Source organism: Corvus moneduloides, chromosome 3, assembly GCF_009650955.1.
Source record: "Corvus moneduloides isolate bCorMon1 chromosome 3, bCorMon1.pri, whole genome shotgun sequence".
Classification (NCBI taxonomy): domain Eukaryota; kingdom Metazoa; phylum Chordata; class Aves; order Passeriformes; family Corvidae; genus Corvus; species Corvus moneduloides.
In genome coordinates, this window is record NC_045478.1 from 118542230 (window position 1) to 118560289 (window position 18060).

Genomic DNA, 18060 nt, shown 5'->3' on the forward strand with positions numbered 1-18060 from the left:
TGGTCCTTTATTTTCCCACCAATCTTAAAAAACCCCGAAATAATTTCAGGAATCCATGCAAGGAAGCTCTGATGAGACAGCCAACAGTGGTGAGGATGGCAGCAGTGGGCCTGGGAGCAGCAGTGGCCACAGTGATGGATCCAGCAACGAGGCCAACTCCAGTCACGCCAGCCAGTCCGCTGGCAGCCCTGGCAGCGAGGTGCAGTCGGAAGACATCGCAGATATCGAGGCTCTCAAAGAGGAGGAGGATGAAGAGGAAGAAGACAGGAGTCACAACCCCCAGAAAAGCAGTAGGAGCACAGATCTACGAGGCAGAAAACTGGAATCACAAGCGGGCATTTGTCTGGGAGATGCCCAGGGGGCGCCGGAGAGGAGCGGCGCCAGTAACGGGGCGGGCAAGGACCATGTTTTTAACACGGACGCGGTGCCGCCGGTGGACAATCGCATCCGTATGCTCGATGCTTGTTCTCATGCTGAGGATGCAGAGCACGACATGACAGGGGAAATGAGCACTGCTCACATTTCACAAGGCTCTCAAGATTCTTGTATAACTCACACAGGGGACTTCCTCGGGGAAACTATTGGGAATGAATTATTTAACTGTCGACAGTTCATTGGGCCACAGCACCACCACCACCATCACCACCACCACCATCACCATGATGGGTAGGTAGCTTGGCATTTCTTCTGGCTCCTTTCATAACAGAAATAAAAGTGGTAGCAGAATCCTCCATTTGGGCAGAAATTGGTGTATGGACATTTTGCTGTAGCTCAGGATAATTTTGTCTTGCAGAAATGACATCATTTATCACAGACATTTATCATGCTATCACAGACAGTTACACAGAAATCTGATTTGTTAACATCTGATTAAAGGTTTCATTTAAGTTTTGCTGTTGAATAAATAAGACAGCATTTAAGAAAATGTTAAGAATGTTTTGGAAAATGCTGCATTTAGTTAACATTAAGAAGCCAACTCAGTCATCATGCTAGTGAGGCCTTCAGTTTATTTATCTGTAATTGTTTTTCTAGTTCATACAAGGGCTGCTGTTCAAACAGATGATTCATCCTGACTTTAGCTTTAGGGAGATGTCTGCTCACTTGTAGTCTGCTTTAAACAAGTTCCTCTTTGATATTGTCCATTCTGATATACTTCTTTTACAGGCATATGGTCGATGATATGCTTAGTGCAGATGATGTCAGCTGCAGTAGTTCTCAAGTCAGTGCAAAATCAGAGAAAAATATGGCAGATTTTGATGGGGAAGAGTCTGGCTGCGAAGAAGAGCTTGTACAGATTAATTCCCATGCTGAGCTAACATCTCATCTTCAGCAGCACCTCCCTAACCTGGCCTCTATCTATCATGAACATCTGAGTCAAGGTAAGAGTGATAAAACAAAACCTGAAAAACTTAGTTTGTAATTCTGAATTAGTCTCCAGTAATTAAAATAAAATAATGAAATTATTTTAACCATTTTTTTGTATTTGTCCTAAGAAGCCATGATGACTGCTGAGAACTTAACATTTCTCCAAGAGATAGATTTTTGAATCTGTGTTCATTAGTGAACACAGAAACGTTCATTTGTGTTTAGTTGTGTTTATCTTTTTAAATCCCTCCCCCCTTCCCATTTCTTCTGGAGCTTTTAATGCAAATTAAAACAAATAAAGGCACAGAAGAACCTAGTACGTGTGTCTTCTAATAGCTTATTTAAGTGTAAAGAAAGGTGGTACTGAAAGTAAGATTTCTTTCTATTTTCCTCTCTGAAACCTTCTGCAGTTTTTGTTCTGGTGGGTGCATATTACTGTGAGTTTGTACATTTGACATCATAAATTAACCTATAAATGAATTAACCATAATGGGCTCTAGAGAAGAGAATTCTGGAAAAGTGACTTAAAATATGACTTGATGCTTTTGGGAGCTTGCTCTAAAGGGCATTTGATGCTATTTCATCTTACACTGCCAAATCTTCTAGTTTACTTCAGGGTGCAATTTAAGATGCTACTAAAACACTTCTCAAGAATTATATCATCTTTCCATATGCTATTTTGGCAGCTTTATTTTCTCTTTTACCCTCTTTTTAAACATAATGGAGAGCAGAGTTGATGAAGGGTTCATGGTTTTGTTCACTGGCCTGGAAGAGCCAAGTTTGCTTTTATCCAGCAGACAGCAAACCCAGTGCTGTTTATGTATTTCCCTGAAATAATTGAGTAAGAAGTTTTTATAATAGTAATTTCAGCCTGAGATTGAACATTGGCATTTTTTTCTCCACTGCAGAGTTGAATAAACTATTAAAACTTCATAAATCTATAAATCAGCATATTTTTTTCAATGTTTTCCATAGATATTACTCATCTAACTGAAGATTCAAATTACTGGTTGAGCATGAGGCCTTCAGTGCAGATTATTTTTGACACCCCTAGTTTTGCATGTGCAAATAATTACAGTGTTCTATGTGCAGTCTGAATTTTCTACTTGACTTTGCTGTTGCATGAAAATAGTATCAAATAGTAGATCAATGAATGGTGCCAGCTGTGGGCACAGAGAGGAAGGAAAATGTCTATCAGTGTTTATGAAAACATGATGAGTTTCTAAAATCCTGCACTTTGATGCTTTAGCACATGGAAAAATGGTGTTTGTTTTTCCTGGTTTTCAGTTGGATGGAGGGAATCTTGTAGCAGGAGGGGAATTTATTAAAATGTGCTCCTTTCCTGCATTCCAGCCAGGGTGGTTATGGAGATAACTCCCTTTGGACCACGGCACTACAGAAAGGCTTAAGAAACATTTTAATTACAGTATGAATTAAATTAAAAAGCAATTGCATCTGCAGTTCTTCAGTGCTGTTTTTAATTGCACTTTGCCATTAGCCAAAAGCAGTGTAAATATTGGCCCAACTGCCCTGTTGGCTTCTTGTATGGTCTTTTAAGAACCCATATGTGGAAAAAGGCTGCAATTACAGTGTTGTTGCACTTTGAAATAGCCAAGTTAACAAATAAAATGTGTTGTTGTTTGTGCACTTAGGGAGTAATGTTCAATTCAGATGGTTCCTTCTGTTTACTCACTAATGCTCTTTATATTTTGTCCAGGACCAGCAGTTCACAAACATCAATATAACAGCAATGCAGTGACGGACATTAATTTGGATAATGTTTGTAAGAAAGGAAATACCCTGCTGTGGGATCTGGTCCAGGATGAAGATGCAGTAAGTTGAATACCTGAAAACACTGGTTTTTAAAAGAAAATAAATACATAGTATTCATTGACTTTTCTTTCTACTTGCTGTAGATTCATCTTTCTGAAGGGTTAATAAATGAGGCAGAGAAGCTGCTCTGTTCTTTAGTGTGCTGGTTCACTGACAGACAGATTCGAATGAGATTTATCGAAGGCTGCTTAGAAAATTTAGCAAACAACAGGTAACTTTAATCATAAATTGTCTGTTTTATAAGTATTTTATTTCTGCAACATACCAGAAATCCAAGTTGGCTGTAATAGTTATTTCGTTTTACAGGAAGACAGCGTAAACTAGGCAAAAGCAAAAGAATAAAAATAGTTTCCAAAGTGTTGTGGATGTTTCTGATGCTCCATTTTTTTGTGTCTTGGTTTCCTGAATTTCTCATTTTGTTGTATTTGTCTGTCCTCCCTTCTGCCAGAGGTTTTTGCCTTCCTGCCTTTGGTAAAATCAGGTCTGCACCTCAGTCAGTCGAGTGCAAGGTCAGGTGCCTTGGCCATAAGCATTTTGAACTCAATATTTAGATTTTACATACAAGTGGCTGAGGAACAGACAAGTTTTTTTCCACCAAGTCTTTTATGGGGTCTCATTTCTGTGGGGAAGGAACAGCTTGACCTCAGATGACTTGTTTTAATACCAGCTAAAGCTGTGAGATTGTACTGGGCAAAGTGGCATTTATTTTCACGACACAATTGATAGCTGGACATCACCTGCTGTGTTGTGGTGTTACCTTTTTGCTGAGAACTGCATTTGTGAGATGAGCTTACAAGTATGCTGAGAGATTAATCTCATCTGTGTGTCCAGGGAGTTACATGTAAAGAATTTGAGGCATGTGTAGTTCAGGTTCAGAAAACTTCTTGGTTGACTTGATGGGAGATTGCACAAGCATGGGAAGGACGTGGACCTGTTGGAGCACATCCGGAGGGGTTGATTAGAGGGATGGAGCCCCTCTCCTGTGAGGAAAGGCTGAGAGAATTGGGACTCTTCAGCCTGGAGAAAAGAAGACTTTGGGGTGACCTAATTGTGGCCTTCCTCTACCTGAAGGGAGCCTGCAAGAAGCATGGAGAGAGACTCTTTACAAGGGCCTGGAGTGACAGGACAAGGGGGAGTGGCTTCAAATGGAGAGTAGGTTTAGAGTAGATACAAGGAGAAAATTGTTTATTGTGAGGGCAGTGAGGCCCTGGCACAGACTGCCCAGAGAAGCTGTGGATGCCCCATCCCTGGAAGTGTTCAAGGCCAGGCTGGGTGGGGCTCTGAGCAACCTGGGATATAGTGGAAAGTGTCCCAGCCCATGACAGGGGCTGGAATGAGGAGACTTTTGAAGTCCCTTCCAGCCCAGATCACCCTATGATCTATGATTTACAGAGCTTTCCTTTAGTCAGTTTGCTCACAGAACCTGAGCTTCTCAAAGGAATTTTTAAATCAATTATTTCAGTTTTGTAGCAGTCACATGTTGTCATTGTTTCTCTCTTTCTCCTTTAGATCTGTAGTAGTTTCACTTCGTCTTCTTCCCAAGCTGTTTGGAACATTCCAACAATTTGGGAGCAGCTACGATACACATTGGATAACAATGTAAGTAGGCCCCTGTCCCAGCAGTGCTGGCATTTAGGGGGCTCTTTGGTGTATTAAAACCTTTGAAAGTTGAAGATAAAACGGAGTACAGCATTTCTTTGCAGAACAAACCATGCAACTGCCTGGTGTAACTGTAGAGAACAGACTGACGGAACTTCTGGGAAAGTGACAGTGATTATGAGGAACTTTTCTTGGCCTTTTTGACATGACAGTTGAACATATGCCCAGTCCTGAGTTAGACTTTTTCTGTATTAGGGCCATGAGGAACAGTTTTCATGGGCTCAAAAGGGAGTGTTCTGTCAGTCCTATGCCTGAAAATCACATTTAGGAAACCTTAAGAATTGCAAGGAAGAAGAGGGTACAGTACTGGAAAATGCTCCTGAATTTGTGGTAGATGGAAAACTGAATGTGTACTTTGGGGTTATGTATGTGCCATTTTCCTATAACAGCTGTCTGCTTTCTGTGGCTTTTCTGATCTTTTGAAGCAAACCATAGTACTTTGTCCTTTAAATTGCCACAGGTGGGCAGAAAAGGAGCTAAATATGATGAAACTTTTCTTCGATAATTTGGTACACTACATCCAGGCAGTCAGGGAGGGACGACACAAACACGCACTGTAAGTACACAGCTGACTTGGAGCGTTGGATATTTTATGGTTTGAAACATTTCTGCTCTCTTCTGTTACTTCTGATGTGTTCTTGTAAGTAAATACTTTCTATAGGGACATTTTCTGTTTAGGGAGACAAAGGTCTGTAAAAACATTTTAAATAGCTCCTTTTTCTTAAAAAAATCCCAACTCTTGTCATTTTTGTTAGACATCATGTTGAGTATTTGTGTGCAAATAAAAGATGAAGGTTTAGATATACAAGTTAATTTAAAGTGATTTCATATCACTATTCAAATGGCTTAGTTTTAAAATTTGTCATTAGCCTTTGCGTAATTTTTTTGTTTAACACATCCAGCTGCACTTTCTAATCTGTGTGATTAAAATCAGGTATATATAAACAAGCAGTACAATTTCCAGCTCCCCAATCCCAAAGGAAGAGACTGTTCATGTTTTGACAGATGTCAAAGTCAATATGGGCACCCACATCTGAAAAACGTTGCTATTTATGGGTCCACTTTAGCTTCTTCAAATCTAACTTCACCCTTTATATTAGATGTTGCTTTAGTGAGGAATTACTTAGAAAGGTGGGATCCTTTAAATTCAGGTAAAATGATAAATTATTCTGCTCCTTTGACCATCAAGCTTTTACTGTATAAACCGAAATAAAGGTAATCTTTTTATATAAGTTATGAAAATATTTTTATGAAGAATATGTATCGTCTGGAATCGGAAATTCAGAGTAGAAATACCAGCATTTTACAAGTTTGGGGGAAAAGAATTAAGTAGATCCTGCCAGGTGACAAAATAATGCACTTGAATTGGACTGTAAGCCAGAAAGCCCAATCCCATTCCCCTTCTCAAATCCCAACAAAAAAAGGATTTTATCTAGTGACAACTATTGTGTCATTCCGCTCTTTGGGGTGGTTTTGCAACATCTGCAGCTGGAGTCTGGGCCATGCACTGAACTAGAAATTCAGAAAGAAACTTGTAAGAAACAATTATTAATGCTTTCAAGAGGCATGTGTCTGAGTAGGATAGGAATTATGACAATAAACAATCAAATAAAATTCTGTTTTTATCCAAATTTACATTTAGATACAGCCACAGCGCAGAAGTTCAGGTTCGTCTTCAATTCTTGACGTGTGTGTTTTCGACTCTGGGATCTCCAGATCATTTCAGTGAGTATTTGAGGTTATCTTACCATAGAAGCACCTCAGAGTAAGCAAAAATACTTCCTAGTAATCCATGTCAGCTTAATACGGTATTTTAAACATGCAGTTTAAAATAATCTCTGAGACAGTTTCAAAAGAAGGAAGATTTTCTGGCAAAAGCACAGAACCAACACTGGAATTCAAATTCTGTTGCAGTTTTGTGAGAACAAATTTTCATGTTCTCTGTGCTTTGGTTTTTCTAAATAATAGAATAGTAATTACTAAAGGAAGATAATACATTATGTGCTTATGGGCTTTGGTTTGTGTCCATAATGTTCCCAGAGATCTTTTACTGAAGTACTGTATTTCAAAAAGGAATAATTCCTTAAATTTTAGTGCTGTCAGTAATAAATTTTCTTTATGAAGAAAGAAATGACACTTTTTACAATTGGTATTTGAGTGGTCTCATTACAGATAGTCAAAGTTACCATACAATACATTTATGTGTTGTGATCTGACATAGATATTCTGATTTTTCTGTGTGTATCCTTGGGTTTTGTGGAATATTTGGTGTTATAAAGGAGTAGTTAAAAATACTTCCCTAATTGTAGGGTTGAGTTTAGAACAAGTGGACATCCTGTGGCACTGCTTAGTAGAAGATTCTGAATGTTATGATGATGCACTACACTGGTTCTTGAATCAAGTACGGAGTAAAGACCAGCATGCCATGGGTATGGAGACTTACAAACATCTCTTTTTGGAAAAGGTACGTAGAGAGTTAATTGCAACCCTGTAATTCCAATAGAGATGCTTCATTCCTATCAACACTATTTAATGGATTTAAAATTGTTTCTATGGAAATCATCTCTTCAGTAGCCCAGGAGGGCCCCACTTGTCATGCAGACGTTTTTCTCTGCTTGGAGAGAGGAGGGAAATGGATTAGTGGGAGTTCTTTTCACACTACTATTTACCCAAGTGTTTCTTTACAAATAGCCCCTGTGTTGTATCCACAGCTGTGTAGCACTTTTATTTCAATTAGAAAAAAAAAAAAAACCTGCACAAAACTATAGTTTGCTTTATGCTGTACAGCTTAACCTGACTGAAAAATGGACTTTTGTTTTTGGGAGAGGCCTATACATCTCAGCAATACAGACACCAAAAAGACAAATATGCAGAGCTTTTTCCGAGGGGTTCCATTCATCCATTTTGACAGATGACATTACAAAATGGATAGATTGTGCAATAATTAATGTAGTCTAGTTCTTTCCCAAGGTTACACGGGTTTTTGTCTAGTTTTGTAATGTATAAGGTTTTTGAATGCTAACAAATTCTTTTGCTGTTGATAAGTTAAGCAGCTGATGTTGAAATAACTTTTTTTTCCCCTCTCCATTGTTCAAATCAGTGGTGAACTGTTTAAGACAATTATAGTTGATTTTTTGCATTGTGTCTAAAATTCAGGGTGTGATCTTTTGCAAGAACAAATTCTATTTGCTCTACTACATTTGAATATGGTGAATAATAACAGTGATTAGTAATAACAGTGCTAGTGAAATAAATACCCTGTAATTGCTCTCTATTCCATCACTGAAATTTTTTTGCATACTAAAGCACGTTGATTTTGTTTAGATGCCACAACTAAAACCTGAAACTATCAGTATGACTGGCCTAAACCTCTTCCAGCATTTGTGTAATTTGGCTCGGTTGGCTACGAGTGCTTATGATGGTGGCTCCAACTCCGAGGTGAGCCTGAGTTCTGTCTCTTGCTTTTCTTCTCTCTGGCATGTGTGGATTTTGTCTCTAAAGGCAGAGATAGAAAACCACGAAGTGATACCTGTTGCCTGCATCTCTTTGTGCAGTTTATCATATTGTTAGCATAACTGACATGTATCTGCTGTTGAGTTCAAGGAATGGATTTGTAACATTTACTTATCTAATGAAGAAGAGCGAGGTGACATTCTATTAGTCATACTTATTTCTGACTAGAAATCTGTTGTAAAATGTGCCTCAATTTATGTATTATGTGCTTTAGAAGTTTTTTATCCAGAGAAATTACCTCATAAATGAAATTATACTTAGAATATGTTCTCTGAATTTGAGGCAATATTTTTTTCTTGCAATGAATACTGATTATAGTTGTGGTTTTACAGCTTCATTTGAAAGTATTTCTTTTTGTCAAAAATGAAAATTGGCTATTTTGGATTTCAGCCAGTTCTCCTCATGTTTCAGACTTTGAAAGTGTTTCTGAGAAACCTAGAGTTTTGTAGTAATTGGGTGTGTGCAGTGATGACAGTGCAAGCAGTGGAGAAAATGAGATATTGTTAGTGATTGAGTCAAGAGGCAAAAAGAATGTCTCAGATCAGAAAAAAGTAAAATAATGAGGCAGTGTTTTGTTGCTGTGTTTTTCCTTTTGTCAAACAGTTGTGTGGCATGGACCAGTTCTGGGGCATTGCTTTGAGGGCACAGTCTGGTGATGTCAGTAGAGCAGCCATCCAGTACATCAACTCTTACTACATCAACGGTATGAACTTTAATTTTTATCTTTTTTTTATGTTTAAACTGTTTTAAAGAATACCTAGCACTATTCTTTTTTTATTCTTAGTGTTAAAATGTGTTGTTCCAAGGCTGTGCCTATGTAATTGACTTGAACTGGTATTACAGGTAAAACTGGTCTGGAAAAAGAGCAGGAATTTATTAGCAAGTGTATGGAGAGTCTGATGATAGCTTCGAGTAACCTGGAGCAAGACTCTCATTCGAGTCTGACCATTATTGAAAGAGGGCTCTTAATGCTGAAAACACACCTGGAGGCTTTCAGGAGAAGGTAAAAAACTCTGTTGACATACTTGGATGCAGAATTTATTTCTACTCCTCTTACCATAATGATGAGTGTGTTAAGAGTTAATATTAATTTAAGGAATGGTTTCTTTGTGTAAAGGAAAGCCAGTAGGGAATAATTGTGAAAGGTAATAAATAAAGTTTAAACAGTTACCAGAGTGGGGCCCTTGTTCTTGTGTGAATGTGTGGATGTGGTTCATATTTCCCCATCCCTCACCAAAGAAACTTCTTTAAAGTTATTTTATTAGAAAAATAGTGAGGATGTCATAACTTCCTCTTATTTTGAAAAAAAAAAAAAACCAGCCCAGAAATTATTTGCAGGTTTTGTCTTTCTCTCATTGTTTAGCAAACATTTGTGTTAAATAGGCTTTGACAAAAACACTTTTTCCGTGTTTTTCCTAAGGTTTGCATATCACCTGAGACAGTGGCAGATTGAAGGCACTGGCATCAGCAGTCACTTGAAAGCCCTGAGTGACAAACAGTCGCTACCTCTAAGGATTGTCTGTCAGCCAGCTGGACTTCCTGACAAGGTGAGTGAAAATTCCTTTTCCTGGCAGACCCTACCCTGTGAAATGTTAGGAATTCCATAGTGCTCTTGGGAAAATAAAACACCTGTTTTCTTTCAGATGACCATAGAAATGTACCCTAGTGATCAGGTGGCTGATCTCCGAGCAGAAGTCACACATTGGTATGAAAATTTGCAGAAGGAGCAGATAAATCAGCAAGCACAGCTTCAGGAGTTTGGCCAAAGCAGCCGCAAAGGGGATTTCCCTGGTGAGCTGTTTCTACCTGGAAATTTTGCCTTTACAGCTTAAGTGATGGTGGGGTTTTTTTCCCCCCAGATACCCCAGCTAAGCAAGCATTATGATTTATTTTCTTTAGCTCTGGTTCTAATTAGTACCACCCTCACTTCTAATTAATAGTGTTGTTTCTTAAGCACTACAATTTATTTGAAATTGCAAAGAAAATATGCATCTGTCAGAAGTCCTTGGATCTATCCAAGTTCCATGTTCCAGTAGAGTTCTCCCCCAGTTTATTTTTCTTCTTGTTGTTTGAATTATGTTATTTTCTCTAAACTGGAGATACTGTTCCACACAACTTGATAAAGTTCTATATTTCTGTGTATCTTATTCTGTATTGCATCTGATTCATACACTTCTGGCTGTGCCATTGATTTAGAGTTTGAAGCCATAATTCAAATTCATAATTTATGCTCTAGATACATGTATTCCAGTCAGGTGGAAGATCTTCTTTACTCCTGCAATTGCTTTTTAATTTATGGTCATCCTGTAGCAAAAATTATTCTTCTGCCTGCTTTGAGGCTTCTCATTTGGAGTGTCACCTTGCTCCTGAGATGGCCATTGCTTGCTTAGTATAGTGAATATGCATCCTGTTGTTGTTCCCTCTTAATGTGTTTGTGAGTAAATGAGAATTCCTGCTCTATCCTTCAGGAGGATGTTTTCTAAATCCTCTTGATGTTATATATTACAGCATTCTAATCACTTACTGCTGTTCAAAATGTTTTCTCAATTATCTTTATGTTTTCTTGGTTTTTCTCTCATTGTAAGCATGAGATAGCATGTAATGAATAATTATCTGAACAAATTCTGTCCATGAACAGCTCCATCCAGCACCACTGTTAGTATATGTTTAAACATGATTCAGACTTGCTTTTCACAGTTTAACAACTTTTAAAAAACATGTTTTAGTGAGACACAATGTAAGTAAAGTAAACCAGACTGAATTTTGGATGCATTAATTGCCTTCTTTGTAAAATCCTTTTCCAGCCACTCATCAGAAGCAGTTTTAGTAAAGAAATTGTCTTGTTTTCCACCATTAAGCAGAAAATATTTATTTTTGTTGTAACTGGGATTTTAGAAACATGTGGTCGTGTTGGGCAAAGTGTGCTGTAAGAAGAGAGGCTTGATTGTCTGCACCAAATGAAATTCTTATCTTTTAATTGGTCAGGTTTCTTGTTCGGTGATGAGTTCTTTGCAGGGTGTTCTCAGTTTTTCCTTTCTCGAGTGGGTGTGACTTCTTTGCTTCCAACTTACATTTAAGTGAGATTAATCATTGCTTCTTTGATTTGACTACAAGTGTGTGGTACAAGGGGATTTTGTTGATGATAACAATCATTTTCCATTGTCCTTCTGTGGCACAGTGTCATTTACTACAAAATATGGAAGGCATGTTTAAATTTCTAGTATAAACACTTTTCACTACAAGGTTGGGTGACCTGTTATTGAAAAGGTTATTTCTTAATACATGCAAGTAAATTTAGATTAATGTAATCACCACTTTTCTTAAGGAAAGGACATTCAGTTTTTGCCTCTTTTTCTTTGCTACTGAAGGGTGTACTATTCAAACTATGAAACTGAAGCTTATGATTCCAGAATTTTGCTGAAATAAGCTTTTGTCCTAGGTGGCCTCATGGGACCTGTGAGAATGATTTCATCTGGGCATGAACTGACAACTGACTATGATGAAAAAACGCTCCACGAGTTGGGGTTTAAGGATATGCAGGTACTGCCAGCATGGAGAGCAGTCACTGGAAACAGTGGCCAATACTTTGCTTTAGTGTTCTACAGCTGGTTCCTGTGTGTGGGGCTGGGTGTGATCAATGTGAGGCTGATACCAGCTCAGGACTGGAGTCTCCGCAGCCTCAGGGGCAGAATAAAGGAGTTTCAGCTACACCATGAATGCCTTAAGTGAAGGCAAACCCGAACTTCATTTGTGGCAGTTGTTGAAAGTGCTGCAAAGTAAAGCTTTGATTACAAAATAAACATTTATCTTTAAGTTTTTAATTCTGATCCTTGTGAAAAAATTCCATGGCTTATCATAAAATTGTCTCTCTGCACCTTGTCTCTCTCTGTTCCAGATGGTGTTTGTGTCTCTGGGTGCCCCCAGGCGAGAACGGAAAGGTGAAGGTGTCCAGCTCCCAGCTTCCTGCCTACCTCCTCCTCAGAAGGACAACATTCCAATGCTTTTACTCCTGCAAGAACCTCATCTTACCACCCTTTTTGATTTGTTAGAGATGCTGGCCTCTTTTAAGCCTCCTTCTGGAGAAGTGGCTATGGAAGACAGTGAGGTAATTTAGAGTAATTTTATTAGAACAATTACATTTAAGTCTTACTTAATTGGATCTGGCTTTCCTGTGTAGCCTACTTCTTGTGTACTCTGGTCAATTGCTGGAGATGTTTATTGCCTGCTTTTTCACTTATGGTAAAATCTTTATCATCATTTCTCTTATTTTCTTAGCAATATTGTTCTGATATATTTTAATGTTCCAAATACTGTAGAAGCTGTAAAAGTAATTCTTAAGAAACAATATTGATTATTTAAGTAGGTGTGGTGACTCACAATGGGAGGTGGCTTGAAGAAAGGTTTGTAAAGTTGTATTGCAAAAACTCAAGCTTTGTCTTGTATGCTATCATTAGCTTGAGGAAAATTAAATAATATATAGTAGATTTGAACCTGTAGTTTACTTATAAGGTTAATGTGCATTTAAATATTCCAAAATATGTGATATGATTTAAAGATCATGTAACTTATTTTCATACAAGTTGAGACTTCAACTATCATGTCCTAATTATTTATTAGATAGGAAACAGCTGCTTAATTAAGGATAAGTACATTTTTGGGCTTTGAAATCTCATTTTCTCAAAGAAGTTCCCAATAAGAATGGCTGTGGTTTGGTTTTTCAGAGTGCAAGGTGTGAAGAGCTCCATCTCCATGCAGAAAACTTATCCAGACGTGTCTGGGAACTGTTAATGCTCTTACCAACGTGCCCTAATATGCTGCAGGCATTCCAGAATATTTCTGATGAGCAGGTGAACAACGTTTTACATATTTATCTCTATTATACATGAATGTTTTGGCATGCAGTGTTTTAGTTGAATTTTCCCCAAATAGGAATGTTAAATAGTAAATATGTTAAGTGTGCTGAGATACAAGTAAACCTAATAAATCTAAAACTAAACAGACGTCAGCTTAGCTCCCAAAGTTTTTTATCATTTTTTTTCAAAATTTATTTTATAAATGAAAAGAATAGTCAGCACTAATGATCACAATCTTTTGGCTTGAATTCAAAGAGCAGTTTCTTCAGCTGTAGCCTGGCTTTAACACTGTGACTGTTGTGATAGTGATACTTCTGTACTCTCTTCTCTAAGTTCACAGCATGGGTTGGTTGGAAGCATAGTTGATTTTGTGTCCTACAGATGAAAATATTATTCAACCTCTTTAAAAGTGGTTGAAAGTACATCCTAACAGATCTTAGATATAACAGCTTTTTATGCACATATGCATCAAAATTTTGGTGGAAGTTACAGTTCAGACTGTAACGTTTGCTTTCCTCTAGTTTAAAGTTGTGTGTATGTTAGCTTGCAGTAATGTTGCCTTTTCATTATTCAAATTGTTAATCATTTATAGAAATATGCTTGGAATTGTCTAATTTCAGATAACAGATGAAATTAAACCCCAAATAATTTGTCCATGCCACTTGAAAAATCTTCTGCCTTAACTTTTAGGTAAGCAGCGTTACATTTAATTGTGTTAATTGTTTTCTATCTTTTTTTGCTCTTTTAAGGGTAATGATGGCTTTAGCTGGAAGGACCTTCTGCGAATAAAAAGTGCCCATAAACTTTTGTATGCCCTGGAAATTATTGAAGCTTTGGGAAAGCCCAACAGGAGAATAAGACGTGAATCCACGGTAATTTTCTTGCACAGAATATCTGTGTTCCTCTGAACCAACACATATATCAATGATTTATTTTATAATATTATCATTCTTTAGCTGTTTTTACAATTAATCTTGTTTATCTTTAGGGAAGTTACAGTGATCTTTACCCAGACTCAGATGATTCAAGTGAAGATCAAATAGAAAACAGTAAAAACACATGGAGCTGCAAGGTTTGTTTTTCCTACAGTATTCTATGATACTTAAGACAGTTTTTCATGGGAGATATAAAATAAAAACCCTTTTAAAACATCATCTATCTTAAAGTTTCTTATCTCAAATTTAGGGATAACATTTGCAAGTTTTTCTATGTTATCAGGCCTGTAAATTTGTCGCAGCCATGTACAATTATTTCGCTTGTTTTCATGAAATATCCAGCTGACTAGTTTATAATTTATTTATTCATTAATTTACAAAGCTTAGGTTGGTATCTTACTGATCTTAGTGACATTTCTGTGTCTGCTTCATCTCACATTGGTTCCATAATATACTTACAGTTTGTTGCTGCTGGGGGGCTCCAACAGTTACTGGAAATTTTCAATTCTGGAATCCTAGAGCCTAAAGAACAGGAATCGTGGACTGTGGTAGGTCTTTATTCACCCTTTCTCTCCAGAAGAATATTCCTGTTATTTGTAAAGACTTTTAATACTTTGACCCTTTGTTACAGTTACTTTTCTGTTGTGAAATGGATTCATTCTCTGATTGAAGCCACCAGAATCTATGCCAGTAGCATCTGGTTTTTGAGTATTTTATATTCCTGGAAGAGTTTATTTAAAAGAATAAAGTGTGTGTGTGTGTGTGTATATATATATATATATACACACACTTCTGCTTTTTTATGTTTTAAAATCACCCTTCCTGTTCTTCTGTGTATTTGGGGTAGATCATGGAACCTTAGAGGGACAAAAACCCAGGTTCCTTCCTCAGGAATGATTGCAGCTGCATTGCTATTACAATAACAGATCACACTTTTTTAAAGATTCAAAAGTAGCCAAACAAGAACGGAATACTTTATTTTTGCTCTTTTTTTTGCTTATTTTAGGGAAGGTTGTTATTTGGAAAATTATTTATTATAGTCTGTATTAAAAGCAGTGATCTGTTAATTATCTTTCCCTTGAAGAGGCCAAGAAATACCATTTTCCCTTGCTGTCAGTGAGACAATTAGCACAGTGGCTGTGGTGTTAAAAGACACTTCTCAATAATGAGCGTGATTATTAGTCATTCTTACATAATGTCTTTTTCATTATTATTCTGTCATTAGTTTGAGCTAAATCCAACTTACTTCTGGGTTTTTATCCCTTATACCTTGCTGAAGCTTTCAGTTGCAAATTCCATAGTAGGCATTGAATTATGTGTAAAATAAATCCCTCAAAACTCAAGATTTCATTTCCTCCTTCTTCCCAGTGGCAGCTGGACTGTCTTGCTTGCTTGCTGAAGCTGATCTGCCAGTTTGCAGTCGATCCCTCAGATCTGGATTTGGCTTATCACGATGTCTTTGCCTGGTCTGGGGTAGCAGAGAGCCATAGGAAAAGGACGTGGCCAGGCAAATCCAGGAAGACAACGAGTGACCACGTGAAGGGCCTTCATATCCCTCGTCTGACAGAGGTAGGAGACAGACAGAGGTTCTGTGAGCTTTACAAAAGGACTCTTTTTCTGAAAGAGTAAATGTGAAGTCCTCATTTTAGTGTAAAATACTGTAGTGGAAAAGGTAGTAGGACTAATTGATATCAGTAATGTTAATTGATACCCTACTTGTTCTCTAAAAAAAGTATTTTAATAGCTTTAAACCTGGCAACCAAAAGGTGTTTTGGTGATTGGTGAACACATTAATTGGGAATTCAGAATTCCAGTGCTTTGTCCCTGTTTCTTAGATTTTGTTTCCTAAATTGGTCAGTCTTTTTTTACAGTAACATATTATTATTAACCTATGCTAGCATGGTTATAACACGAGCTGTCCTCATCCTCGCTAAATCCATTTTGGATTCCTTTAGTAAACACTAAAATAACTTCATTAGGGGTATCTGAGTGAGTGTATGGTGAACTTACCTGCAGCTGTAAACCTTCCTGCCAGATTCCTGCATGCTGATTCCCTAAAGCAAGCCAAGCACATGGAATATTTTGGCATCAGGGAAACATTCACCGTAAATCGACTTTCTTGGGCCCAGGACCAGCTGTGACTGCCAGAAAGTGCAGGTCTGAACTCTGAGCTGGAGCCAAACTTCCCATTTGTTATACCTGGAAAGACCTTAACCATTCTATTAATGTCAGCCATTTCTGACAAAACAAATCCCTAAATCACCAGGGCTACTGTCATACAGGGAAGTTATCAAATGTATTAAATTTTTAACATGTAAATGCTGCTGTCGGTTTCTCTAACTGGTTTTAAATTTTTAATTGTCAGTTGATTAATATTTTTGATTGCAGTGGATTTGATATTTAAATATTTTAAGGTTTTCTTCAGACTTGAAGTTTAAAATTCTGTGTAGTCTGTCAGGTTCTCTAAAGATGAATTGTTTAAGTGAATGTGTAGTCAATAAAATGTGTTGATCACAGAGATAGGCAAAATGGATGTGTCCAACCTCATCCTCAACCCTGTCTCCTCAAGCCTAAGGTTTTTAAAAGGCAGTGAGTAGTTTATGCTTTAAAAAAAATACCGTGTTTTTACTGGAAGGATTGAATAAATGGTTCATTTTCCTATTCAGTTGCATTGTCTTTCTTAGAGAAACAGAAATTTTAGCATCTAGACCTAGTCAGTGAAACGTGGGATTTTAGCTGTGCTTTAATAAAAACAGTAAATTGTTAACTGTGAAGATGCTGTGATTTGCCTTTGGCTCTTCCTCCTCTGCACAGGTGGGTTTATTTAGATTCACACAGTGTGTATAATTGAAAAACAGATCAAAAAGCTTGTTGTTATATTAACTTGTTTTTTTTTTTTTTTTTTTTCTTTTGACTTCAATTTTTAAAGGTGTTTCTTGTACTTGTCCAGGGAACCAGTTTGATTCAGCGACTTATGTCAGTTGCTTATACATATGACAACTTGGCACCTAGGTACAATATTTTTTTATTTTTGTGATAAAGCTGATCGAGTGTGCACATTTTCATCGCTGCTTTAGTTGACAAGTCCAGGGCTCTTCCAGCTGTGGTCCCCATTGACAGCCACATCAGAAATTGATTCCAGAGGCTGTAGACTTGCTTTTCTTAGTCACCTCCTGTGGTTATCCTGCCCTCAAAGCAGTGTGGCGCAGAGGAGAGGAGTGAGAATTCTGTGGTGAGGGTGTAAGGCATGGATATATCACCTATATATGACATGCTTTTGTAAATTTTCATGCCAAAATCCCTTCTTCATTTTCTCCGGAGCATTCTCAATTTCAAGGCAGCGTAAAGGAGAAATTAAAATAAAAATTCACTTTTATGTTGCTTAGTCGTCTGCCAGTTTTGACTTTATTTTTTTCATCCTGCTGAAATTACTGTTTTAGCCATTGTGCAGATACTGAAGGCAAAATTTTACCTATTGGAGATTTTGGTCCCGTTGCCTTTTTGTCCTGAGAAAAGCAATTCTGTGTAATTGACTGCATTGTGGCAGTCAGTCTGATGCTGGGAGGTCAGATTTTTGTTACGTTGGTGTCGTAGAATTGATCCCAAGTGATGGGTAGTGTGCTTTACCATATTTTTAGAAGATTGTTAAGGACATTCAGAGCATTTCCAGTCAAGTCTGCAAGTGTGCTTAACTTCAACCAATAGTTGAGTTGCAGGAATAATTTTAAGTATATATGCGATGGTTTTGGTTTCATAACCTTTTATTGTAATTAATAAAAATGTAAGTAAATAAATATAAGCATTAAATGTTTATTCACAGTGTGGTTTCTTTAGAAGAAAACTAGATTTCTTCTGTGTGGGTCAGTTCTTAGCTCTGTTTGACATCTCTATTTTGGGTAAAA

General features: G+C 37.4%; 1 protein-coding gene across 11 annotated transcripts in view; it reads left to right on the plus strand.

The window, feature by feature from the left end:
* USP34 (ubiquitin specific peptidase 34) overlaps positions 1-18060 on the plus strand; it is a 112633-nt gene that overhangs the window by 52249 nt on the left and 42324 nt on the right. For 10 of the 11 annotated variants that reach the window (XM_032103737.1, XM_032103745.1, XM_032103742.1 and 7 more), the window contains exons 15-35: positions 50-666; positions 1165-1379; positions 3083-3198; positions 3282-3409; positions 4708-4797; positions 5318-5413; positions 6500-6582; positions 7167-7321; positions 8182-8295; positions 8974-9073; positions 9214-9373; positions 9791-9917; positions 10014-10161; positions 11810-11910; positions 12266-12475; positions 13092-13217; positions 13973-14095; positions 14212-14295; positions 14620-14706; positions 15527-15727; positions 17088-17170. In XM_032103737.1, coding sequence (XP_031959628.1) covers positions 50-666; positions 1165-1379; positions 3083-3198; positions 3282-3409; positions 4708-4797; positions 5318-5413; positions 6500-6582; positions 7167-7321; positions 8182-8295; positions 8974-9073; positions 9214-9373; positions 9791-9917; positions 10014-10161; positions 11810-11910; positions 12266-12475; positions 13092-13217; positions 13973-14095; positions 14212-14295; positions 14620-14706; positions 15527-15727; positions 17088-17170 — 3164 coding nt within the window. The remainder of the gene's footprint in view (positions 1-49; positions 667-1164; positions 1380-3082; positions 3199-3281; positions 3410-4707; positions 4798-5317; positions 5414-6499; positions 6583-7166; positions 7322-8181; positions 8296-8973; positions 9074-9213; positions 9374-9790; positions 9918-10013; positions 10162-11809; positions 11911-12265; positions 12476-13091; positions 13218-13972; positions 14096-14211; positions 14296-14619; positions 14707-15526; positions 15728-17087; positions 17171-18060) is intronic. The other variant, XM_032103739.1, reaches the window with a different exon arrangement.